Here is a 12,082-nt window from a genome sequence, read left to right on the forward strand (position 1 = left end):
TTACAGCTTAGTTTGGCCTCATAGCGATAGGTCCCAGCAGCTGAAAGGCCATAGTGTAGATTTTAACTGCCATTTTCACACCCTTTGTCTGTTATTAATCCACATCTTAAAGAGGCAGACACATGTCAGGAAGATTGTTAAAGAGACCACAACAAGTAACATGCTTGGTGCTCACCAGGAGGGGCGATTGTTTAGACAGAAAATTATGTCACATTTGACTTACCTGCTTGGAGATGCTGAGGTGGTCAGACCTCTGTGTCTGTCTACTGGCCAAATAATGACCAAACAGGATTATAGGTTCCCAGTGCTCCTTAGAGCTCAGGCCTCTTTATAACCTCTCTATGGCCTACCTGGTATTGGAATTTCCCCTGAACCCCTGACAATCACCCCTACCCCAGCTTGCCTTTGTGTTCTAGCCTCTGAACCGACTCCTTTTTCCTCTGCTTTATTTTAACTTTTCTGTCTCTGTCCTGAGCCCAGCAGAGTCTCCGGAACAGCTCGGAGGTTGCGTGTGATTGCAAAGGGTGATCTGCTGCTGCGGAATAATGGGCTTCTTCTCCTGGGTAATACTGTTGTTATTAACAGACTTATCATAACGGGATTATTTCTCCGTCGCAGACTCCACTTCTGGATCTTGTTAGAGAGCTACCTGGCAACCCCTTTCTTTTGTCAGTCGTGCTGTTACTCATTCTGGGCCAGCTTGTGGCATGTGGAGGTTAAACTCTCCCAACCACTTGGTGTATTTACAGTTCCTGTCAGGAGCTGTGAGGTTTCCTTTAAGCCATTCGACATCATTTAATAGTCTTAGAGTGTCAGGAAGTGGTGTAAAGTGGCCTCAGGTTGACCTCATAATAGCTGGCTGCTACACTGAGGGAGTTTATTTTTGAACACCGAATCAAATGCCTCACTGAAAGAAACGCCTCATGAAAGACTATCAGAATGATTTGAGGCACTTGAGATGTTCTCTATTTTTAGTGACAGTGACTTTTTTTTTTCTCTCTGCCTGTCTTGTGCTGCTGACAGCAGAGGAGGATACATGTAATGAAGAAGGTGGAGGAAGCAGCAAGGGCAGATGGAGGGATGGAAAAAGTGTTTTCACTTTGTTAGAGGAATGCAGCCAAGAAGGGGAGGAGAGGAGAGGAGGGCTTCAATAACTTTAAGATACAACCAGTGAGCAACTTCAGAGAGGGAAATTAGCTTTTGGGATTTGTTGCCCGAGTAGCCAGAACAAAACCAGACCCTTGGAGGTCACAGTGGTGGGAGGGCAGAATCAGACCAGCTCCCCTCTACTCATCAGGGGGTCACAGGGTTAAGGCTTGGTGGGGGGGGGGGTGTCCACAGTTGACGGTCTCAGAGGGTTGTTAATTCTATTATCCCTGTCTGAGAGGTCCTTGTCAAGGGCTGGGAGTGAAGAATAGGTGGGGCTGGCTGGATAAAAGGTGAAAGGAGGTTGTGAGGCGTGATTATTTTTGGCATGGGAAGTGATCACATACCACACATATCTTTATCTCCTTGGCTCATGTATAGCCATGAAGTCTGCCTTCTCTGTTTAACTCCCCCTCACAGACTCACAGTTTAGTCGACGTGGAATCGACTGGTAGGAACTGAACCACTCCGGTGACTGGTTAATGACTAATTTTACTTAGCCCATATGTGTTTTCCTTAAATCCCTTGAGACACTGGATAATCATGCTCATCATGATTTTCATTCATATGAAAATAATCTAAAAACCTTTCCTCCCCCAACTTTCTGAAAACTGCGAGGCTGCAGCTGACAAACCGTACAAAACTGAGAATTCGTAAAGCACACCCACTTCAACAAAGCATCCACCATTTTGTCATTTCAAGCATTTTCTTTCTTACTTTCCCTACAGTCAATCTAACAACCACACTCACTATAGATAGTGATTAATGTGATAAATGTAAGGCATTAATTGAACTTCCGCACCACATTGCCTTCAAGGGGAGATCAAAAGTTAGAAATTATTCGCATTTGCACAATTTGTCCACCTTTTTCGCGTGGCCATTTGGAACAGGTGTAAATACTTTATCACTTTCGTTCAGATGGCACTACTGTGTGTACAGATCAGTTTGATTTAAGCATATCCCAGAGGGTGTTGTTGGCACTGTTCTGGCAACCACTTCATTTGGAGCACACTGAACATGCTGAGGCCCCTAGGCTGCCAGAATAGAAACTGATGTTTTGCAATATTGTGCTCTACTTCTATGTTTTTTGTTTGTTTGTGGATGTGAATGTAAGTTTCCTGCACTCATATTTCATAGGATTCTGGCAATAAACTTCAATGTGATCTTTCTTTTTGTTTTACTTCAATGAACAAAGAATTTTTGTTCATCTACTTCTCCCTCTGTGTCTCCACTCTTCTTATGGGCATTATTTCCATCCATCCATCCATCCATCCATCCATCCATTTTCTATACCGCTTATCCGTCAGGGTCGCGGGGGAGCTGGAGCCTATCCCAGCTGACTACGGGTGAGAGGCGGGGTTCACCCTGGACTGGTCGCCAGTCAAGCGCAGGGCCTTGCATTGTTTCCAATACTTTATATCATCAGAATTGTTTTTTCCTCAGGACTGAGTCAAATGACAGTCTTTTCATACATCTATTCGTGTGTGTGTGAATCTTTATGCACATACGCATCGCTGTGTGTATCTGTGAGTGTCAGTCTGTATGATTGCGTTAACCCTGGCAGACTGTGTGCAGCCGTTGCTGGCATGGATTATTCCACTTGGCCAGACGGATTTGGCCTCGGCACGATAGGCTGAGGATGTGTGTCCCTCTCTGTCCTCGCAGGCAACTAACACTGATAATACTATCTGCAAATGGAAGACTTAATCTGCTGCCTCTTATTGTGTTAATAATATGTATCCATGTTTCTCATCCTAAAAATAGCTCAGTGACCGAGTGAGGCTATTCATTCTTCAAAGACCTTTTTTTGATGGTTGTGTGAGCACTGTGATCATGAAACAGTGAATGAGTACTTTAGAAGTAGTACATAGATGACTGCTCACCAGGTTCATACAGGGACATTCAGGAAAATCACAGAGCAGCTGCAGATGGTGATGACCGTGACTCATTCTGTCTCCCTCTGTCTGTTTCATCCTCAGTCTTTGCTAAATCCATCCTCTTTTTTTCCTTCCTGCCTTGTTAATGACGAGGACAATTAGCGGTGGCGTTACCAGAGATATATAGAGATTATTTAATGAGGGATGAGAAATGTGTGAAATAAACTGATGTAAAATCACTGTGGCTAATGAGTTCTACGAGTGGCAACAGGCCTACAATCAGTAGATAATTTGCCTTCATTGTTGCAAAGAAGATTGTTTCTAATTGTAATGAGTTTGTATGCAAAGTAAATCTGTCCCATTTGATTATTACAGATATTAAAGATTATATATTCAATCAGATTAATATGAACATTTTGAGGCTAATGATAAGATGACTGACAATAAAGCTGTTTACCACATAATGAGTCTCATTCACATATTCTTAACACGTGGATGAGATGCATAAATCACATTAGTGCCATTTAGCCAAGGCCTGACTTCGCTCTAGTCTCCAAAGGTAATGTGTCAAAGCTCACTCAAATAATGTTGGGGACAATTCTGTCCTCACAAAATTAAAACTGCAACTTGACTGGTTGGTGGTAATTCTAGTTTCTGACTGTAGCTGTATCTCTGTGTGGAGAAACTTGGAAAATATAAACTCAGTTCACAGACTTTACTGAGTTAAACCAGCTGGTGGTCAAAATTGGTGGTCAGAGCTCAGAATTTAAACACTTGCCCGTGTCCTTGTGTCTTATACTGCTATTGGTGTCCTGTGAAATATTTTAAAGATATTTTGTTGTAGGTGTCAGTTTTATGAATTCGCCTCTTTACCTTTATGTGTGGCTGTGCTGCTATGATCCACATTTCTATAGTGCAGTTCCCTTGGTTTCCCCACAGTGCAGCTCTGTACAGTCGTCTTCGCTGGGTCCTAGTGCCAGTTCTTTGTTTATATTGTGATTCCTGAGTCCATTTTTGCATTATAAATCAGTCAGAAAAGGCAGAATAAATTATTTGGGAGAACTGCATTAAATTTTTGCTTGCTTAAGAACCAAAAACCTCTGTTGTGACTTGAGTGATTTAGTAGAAAGTATTATGTCTTATGAATACCGAATGAGAAACCTTATATGATACAACTCTCCATCCTTGAGCAAGACACCTGGCCCCAAACCCCTCGGGCACTCTGCTGTGTGGCAGACCCATTGCTCTGCTGTTGCTATTGCTCTGTGCGTACTCATACCTGTATTAGTACAATTACCAACTAGTTACTCAACAAGGGGACAAATAAAAGCATTGTTGACAGAGTGTGTATAATAATTAAAATATTGACCTTATTTTCCCTCTCTCATCAGAGTGTGTGGTGTCTCTGACTCCGTCGGGGTGCCATGGCTCTGGTTCAGGCACTACCTGTGACTGTGACTGACCACCCCAATCAAGGTCTCGACGTCCAAAAGTGCCGACCGCTTTCGTCACACTCCCCCTCAGGCCCCTGCCCTGGCCCCTGTGGGCCCTGCAGCTCTGGGACAGCCATGGGTTCTGTCAGCAGTCTCATATCGGGCCGGACGTACCAGGAGAGACACTGCCGGGCCGCCAGTGAATTCACCACTAAGTCACGCCGCTCCACGCCGGCTACCAGCTGCTTTCGGCTCCAGGATAACACCCTCCGCAGCGGGAGCTCCCTGGAGCAGCTGCTGGTCATCAGCAACCAAACTCATGCCCAGGCCCAGGTACTGCCTCCACCACTGCCCACCAAGAAGCAGCCACGGCCTGGTAACTCTGCTGGAACAGGTAGTGGAACAGTTGCTGGAGCAGTGGGTGGTGGCACTACTGGAAACTTTGGACATGTGAGCGATGAGGTGGTGGTTGGAGACTGGAATGACAACTTGGTTCTGGCAGCAACAAGCCCCTGCAGTGACTCGGAGGACCAAAGGGATAACAGAACTCTGAATGGCAACATAGGAGGACCTCCGCCCAAACTCATCCCAGTGTCTGGACAGTTAGAGAAGGTGAGCACAGCATACTGTAGAGCTAGAGCTAGATTTCACTTAATAGTATATATGTTGGCCAATAAGTAAAAAGAACCTGCAGCAGAGAAATTATATTTGATGTTTGTTCCTTTTGAGAAATATTGTCTTCATTTTTCAGCAGAGAGCATTGACAGGTTGATATTCTTGGTCAAAATGTAAACATTTTATGTTTTAATCCTAATATTGGTATCAGTATCTGTCAAGCTATACCAGATTGTGTGTTTTTACTATAATAAGTGCAACCAGTGCATCTGCATGACCAATGTTATCACCTTTAGCATTAAGTTAGAGTAAAGAAATACCAAAGATGGGTATATGGTGGAGCATAACTTTATTCTTGACTGTGGAAATGGTCGTTTCACAAAATCATATTAGGAATAGCTTTTAGAGAGCTTTCAACCGCATCGCAGTCTTCTGAGCAAACTTGGGAAAAAAGAAAAAACTAAACTGTATTTAAGTGGCTTTCAGTATGACACTGAATCCCACTCAGCCCCATAAGTCCAGTTGTGTAGTTGACCTCTGACCTGATGATATTTATAGGAAAATGTCTACAATATTACCGGCCGTGACATTAAATATCACTGTATGGCCTTGTTTTTTCTTCTCTCCTGCGCATACACTGCACTCGTGAGCATTTCGACTGTATGTGCCAGCATGTTTCACAGCAGATTGCCTCAGCTGTCTAATTGGCTATTTATTTCCATCGATCCAGAGGGACGCTTAATCACTGGCCTGACACCCTCAGATGGATCATTTGACAGCTACTCACCTTGCTCACACATCTTTATCAATGTCAGAGCTCACTTACATTCAGTGACGTATTTAGTGAACCCTGAGGAAGATCGTTAAGAAAAATGCTTACAGAATATGTGTCGAGCTTTCACACCCTCTGCCTTTGTCTTGTCTCTTCCTCCCTCCTCTTTGTCACTCTGCCCTTTAATCAGATCAGTCCTCTCCTCTTTCACTTTCTCCCACTCTGGAATGTCTCTCTATCTTAGATGTTAGGAAAATCATTAAGAAAATTGCTTAATAAAGCCCATGAATATCAACTAAAACAAATTAAACTAATCAGAGCCTAGAGGGGTGACCTGCCAGCATATCACTCACCCTTCTCTAATTAATTTTATTCAGCCAGTACTAATTAGCTGAGCTTAGCTTTTTCTCACTCAGTAATGTCGTTTTTTTAATATAATTTTGTACTTTCAGAACATGGAGAAAGTACTGATTCGTCCTACAGCATTCAAACCTGTCATTCCCAAGAACCGTCACTCTGTGCAGTACTTGTCACCACGACCAGGGGGCAGCAGTCTGTCTGAGAGCCAGGCCAGCCTCAACCTCCTGTTGCCCCTCGGGGGATCCAAAAGCACCAGTGGCACAACCGGCATTGGAGGGAGCAGCAGTTCCAGCTCTGAAGGGAAGCACAGCTCCTACAGTGGAGGCCGCAATGCTCGGAGCAGCCAGTCCTGTTCCATGTCAGATTCAGGGAGGAACTCCCTCTCCAGCCTCCCTACACACAGCAGCACAGGCTACAGTCTGGCCCCCAGTGAGGGCTCCAGCTCTGGGTCTGGTTCCGGGGGCCAGCTGGAGCCCGTGACAGGCCTCGGCCGAAACACTTCAGGTGGAAGTGGGAGCCATGGTCACACTAACTCGGACAGTGGACGTTCCTCATCCAGCAAGAGCACAGGCTCTGGGTCGCTAAGTGGGCGCGGGCAGCCCTTGTCAGACAGTGGGTCTTGTGGACACTCACCGCCACCCGTGGAGGGCTACGAGGCAGTGGTGAGGGAGCTGGAGGAGAAGCTGAGGGAACGAGACCTGGAGCTCCAGCAGCTCCGGGAAAATCTGGATGAGAACGAAGCTGCTATCTGCCAGGTCTGACATAAAGACACTCACCTCACCACAATGACCGAACATTCCTTCAAAACACCAAGTAAATAACTTGCTGTACTTGTCTGTACCTCTCACGCATGCCTTTTGCTCTGAAAGGTGTACGAGGAGAAGCAGCGTCGCTGTGAAAGTGAGATGGAGGAGCTGAGACAGAGCTGTGCAACAAAGATGAAGCAGGCTTCTCAGAAAGCCCAGAGGGCACAGCAGGTGCTACAGCTACAGGTATGCTAAAAATTTAAAAACCTTGCAGAACATTTACACAAAAATTGGCTGATCTATATGGAAGAAAAACATTATTTCTCATGAAGAAGTGCAGCAACTTATTTCGATTTTGTGCATATCTGTTTATAGGCAGTTATAAAATGTGGATCTTTGTGTGTTGTCAGGTATTTCAACTACAGCAAGAGAAAAAGAAGCTACAGGAGGACTTCTCCTCTCTGCTGCAGGACAGAGAGACGCTGGAAAAGAGGTGTGCCACCATCCAGAGGGAGCAGACCCAGCTGGGACCACGTCTGGAGGAGACAAAGTGGGAGGTGAGTTGGAGTCAGACACTAGAAAGGTGTTAGGAGATTAAAAGTGCCGGCTGTGAAATGCAACATCCCTGCTTTAGTCTGGCAGGGGATCTTTGCTACATATCATTTCCCCACGTCTCTTTAATAAAAGCACAGAAGAAAGGTGTTAAGTCAGAGGTGACACCTAGTAGGATTAAAATAACTTCATAAGCTTATAAGCTTCAGAGAATTTGAGAGCTACTCTCAGATTCTTTCAAGCGAATCCAAAATGTCGGTTTTTAATCTGCCAAAAGGGACAGTTTGTTCTGTATTTACAATGCTTCTACCTCTCTCTCTTATTCACTTATTCTTTCTCTTGTCCCTTCAGGTGTGTCAGAAGTCAGGAGAGATCTCCCTGCTGAAGCAGCAGCTGAAGGAGATCCAGTCAGAGCTTAGCCAGAAGGCTGGAGACATTGTAGTGCTGAAGGCCCAGCTGAGAGAAGCCCGTTCTGAACTGCAAGCCAGCCAGGCGCGATCCCAGGAGGCCCAAGCGGCCCTGCGGACGCGATCTCTGGAGCTAGAGGTCTGCGAGAACGAACTGCAGAGACGCAAGAGCGAAGCTGAGCTGCTCCGAGAGAAACTCGGCCGTGTGGAAGAGGAGTCAGCCCGCCTCCGTGAAGCTCTGTCCAATCACAGCGGACTCTCTCTACCGGGAAATGCAACCATGAAGGGGCAATGCATGAGCCTGTCCCTGCAACAGGGCAGAGGTGTGGCAGGAAGAGGTGGCCCCAGTCCCTGTGTGTACCGCGATGGGGAGGAGACTCATCTTGTCTGGGGAGGAGAGAGTGATGAAGCCAAGGCGCAAAGGCAGAACACAGAAACAGTGTTGGGACTCAGACAACAGGTACATGTTCTTTTTCTGCACCTTTCCCAGGCATAAGTAATGAAACAGTCAAGTGGTGCAAAGTAGCTTTTCAGTACCGAGTTCAGTTTCTGTCTCAGGCTGCTTTATTCTTTGAGTCCAGTAGTGCAGATATTGTACTTTTACTCCACTTTTAGATAGATATGATATGATGCATTGATATAGATTAAGCTAATATAATGATCACATGGACATGTTTTTGCATAATGAGCACCTTTAAAATTGAAAGTAAGTAAAAATAAGAGTTTTAATTTTCATTGACAATTTTTATACTGGTATACTCACTTTCACTCAAGTGGTAGAGCTGGTATGTCTTCCAGGACTGAAACAGTGCAGATTCTAATGTTTTTTTATTATTATTTTTCTCAGGTGGAGAGGCTGAAGGCCGAACTCATGTATGAGAGGAGGACTAGCGAGGAGCATCTTTCACGGTTCGAGGATGAGAGAAGGGTGTGGCAGGAGGAAAAGGAAAAGGTAATAAACTAGGAAGTGTTTTGACTAACTTCTTGGTGGTCATTTTTATTCGGTGTCATGCTTTCAAGATACATAAGGATACTGCACACATTTTACTCGTGCTCTGATCCTCCCTCCCTCCCTACGTCCTTACTCACTGTACTGCCCTCTACCCAGGTAATCCGCTACCAGAAACAGCTGCAGCAGAACTACATCCAGATGTACCGTCGAAACCGGGATCTCGAGCGAGTGATGAGGGAACTGAGTCTGGAGCTGGAGAACCGGGACATTGACGACTATGAGGTCCACAGTGGCAGCAACGACATTCACTTTGAGGAAATCACCGCCACTGAGATTTAGAAGAAAAACAAAAAACAAACAAAAACTCCACTCACACACTTACAGTAATATGAGCACCGAAACATGGAAGCACAACTCACAACAAACTCTGAGGATGTAAACCAAACATTGAACTCTGGGGCAAATACTGCACTATCTTCAACATGGCTTTACCTGCACCACTGAGCGAGCACTCACAGCTTGTCACTGTTATAAGGAAGATCTCCCAAAGGTGCATTCTTACTTTCTGCTAACAGACATGTTCTTAAATAAATTTTTAAAAGGCGTCGCTCCTGGCGCTTTAAATGGGTTTTAGTCCACTACAAAGCCAGCACAAAGACTTGCTATCCTTCCATAGGAGCAAAAGCAGTGAAAAAAGTGTTTATTTCTCAGACCACATTCAAATCAGGGTACTGAAAAACAATGGGATCTTAAAGCAAAAAAAAAACAAAAAGGTTGGCACATGCACAGCAGTCTGGTCAAAGTTCGGTCACACCTTTCTTAGCAGTACATAAGGTTGAGCGCCAGGCCACCAGCATGCATGTAATGATGCCCCATGTCAGCTGTTAATGATGACTTCATCACCTGCCCACCCTGTACTATCCAACCACACAAGCTGCAGCAAACAGCTGCATTCGCCTTGCGAGCAACTGCTAAAGGTAAAATAACACCAAATATTACAACGTCTGCCATTTGTCTCTGATGGTGTTCAGAAGATCGGCAGTTCATTTCATTTTACAAATCATAATACATCATATTAAAGATATGATGTCCTTCCTCAGCAGTGTGTATTTGAAAAAGAATGTATTGTGACTGTTATCACTCCAGAGAAATGCAGTATAAATGGTCACTGAAACAATCTGCTCGCCAAGGGAAACACGGTACCGTTTTGCACAATTTTCCCGCTCTCTTTTGTTCACGATAACTGTATTTCGTTTTGTGAAGCAAATAGCATAACTTAAACAAACCAGTTTTGACATTTGTTTCTTGGATTGCTTACATGTGGACATCCTATTCTGTCATTTCCCAAACCGCAGAGGACACAGAAACCAAATGTTCAAAGGCAATGCTTTATTTGAATGCTTGATCGTGTTTTCTAGACCACCAACAGTCAAGCCGTTGAGCTTGATCGACGTTTCAACTCGTTTAGACCATCTCATATAAACATTTACATTTTGCAATTATGTAGTACTAGGAAGAAGACTGTAGCATGGGAGATTTCACCAGGATGCTGCTGATTCTCACCTTTCTGTCTTTTTTCTGTCTTTGTCTGCTCTCTCGTTCCATCTCTATATCAACAACTCAGCTACTTTTATAATAGTGAAAAGCACCTCAGCGGTCGGTATTAGGAAACTAAAAAAGGAGCACATTCTTTCAGTGTGGTCATGGCGTCACTGAGAGATGTAAGCCAGTGTTTGAACTGTAAGCATGCTTATTCAGAGTTTCTGTTTATTCCTCTTCATTCCCATTAGTGATCTTTATTTAGCTTTTGGCAACCCAAAGCCAAATAACACACTTTAAAGTCTTCCTAGTCTCCCCAGGACTATAATCTTCACTGACTGCTATACAGGTAATGAGACTGGCATGTCTGCATGTCTTTGTTATATCAGATTTCAGAAGAAGCCTGTTCAGATTGCAGTAAGATGAGAATTTGCAGATGCTCCAGCACTGAATGTCCTTAAGGCAGGCTGGCTGGTAAAACCCTCAATATAAACTGGCGAGGAGCATGTTGACATATGAAGCTGTGGGTAGCTCTGTTTTCTCACAGTGTATGCAGGGCTGTGTTTTCACACTAAGCATGGCAGGTCTCTATGAGAAAAAAAGTACTGGGCTTAAAACTTATTTTACAAAGAGTCTATATCAAGGAATAATAGTTAAATGGAAATCTATATAATGGAGCAGATGTTGTATATTTTTATATATATAGCACCTGGAAATATTTTGTTGTAGTACTGGTTTAAGTGTGGGTTTAATATACAAAGTATAAAGACTTCTCTCTCTCTCTCTATATATATATCTATATCTATCTATCGCACACCAGTATTTCAAATGATGGATCAGTTAAGTGGAGGGAGCAGCATAGAAAGAGTGCACCTAATACTGTAATAATGCATGAAAATATGTTTACATGATATAATCCGTGTGACACAAACATACACTCTAATGACCAAACTTTGCAGCTGATAAAACCAGTGGGAGCTTTTGTTTTGGGCTCAGTTTTGGACCTGTTGTCTCTCCATTTTGACTGATCTTACATTTGATTGTCAGTATCATAAAATCACGCCGGTTCATATCTCCATCGTTGGGTTTTGTGCATGTCATTCATTTACAAATGCATGAGACAGGTCATTTTTGAGGGACTTCTTCATCAAGTTGAGATATTTTGTAGAATATGAAAAGTCAGCACGGTGCATAAGTTGCTAAAATAAAGCCATGGGAAATAACTTTTAATGGAACAAGTCAGGTTTGTCCAACCATATTGAATATGTCGACTGTTATTTACTCAACACAGATGCAACACAGGCTTGTGTAGTAAAGTCCCTCATTGAAGAGTACCGTATGCATCTCTGACATCCGTCTTTTCCACATATCACAGTTCTCTTCATCATTGCATAACCGTTTTCTGTGTAAATATGTAAAACACTAAATAGTATAACAGAGTGACATTGTCTTTTATTTAGACAAAATACCTATTTCAAACGTAGCCACTGTGACTAGACCAAAGCAAAGTAACACATTTCTGTTTTGTGTGGCATTTTTTTCATCCGTTTGTGTGCATTTTTTTTTTATGTTTACTTAGGTTGCGTCTTCAGTAAATCACGTAGTTGTTCATGTATATTTTTATGTGTACATTTCTTGTACAAATTACTGTTTTTAATTAAAGAACAAGTTGTCACACCTTAA

At 43.5% G+C, this 12,082-nt stretch overlaps 1 protein-coding gene across 2 annotated transcripts in view; it reads left to right on the forward strand.

Moving 5' to 3' along the window:
* LOC124065895 (leucine zipper putative tumor suppressor 2 homolog) overlaps window positions 1–12,082 on the forward strand; it is a 40,823-nt gene extending 28,741 nt beyond the window's left edge. For both annotated transcript variants that reach the window (XM_046401787.1, XM_046401788.1), the window contains 7 exons: window positions 4,415–5,068; window positions 6,296–6,958; window positions 7,073–7,195; window positions 7,360–7,506; window positions 7,853–8,368; window positions 8,756–8,860; window positions 9,017–12,082. In XM_046401787.1, the coding sequence (XP_046257743.1) occupies window positions 4,448–5,068; window positions 6,296–6,958; window positions 7,073–7,195; window positions 7,360–7,506; window positions 7,853–8,368; window positions 8,756–8,860; window positions 9,017–9,199 (2,358 nt within the window). In that variant the 5' untranslated portion in view covers window positions 4,415–4,447 and the 3' untranslated portion in view covers window positions 9,200–12,082. The remainder of the gene's footprint in view (window positions 1–4,414; window positions 5,069–6,295; window positions 6,959–7,072; window positions 7,196–7,359; window positions 7,507–7,852; window positions 8,369–8,755; window positions 8,861–9,016) is intronic.

The sequence above is a fragment of the Scatophagus argus genome, chromosome 10 (assembly GCF_020382885.2).
Source record: "Scatophagus argus isolate fScaArg1 chromosome 10, fScaArg1.pri, whole genome shotgun sequence".
Lineage (NCBI taxonomy): Eukaryota > Metazoa > Chordata > Actinopteri > Scatophagidae > Scatophagus > Scatophagus argus.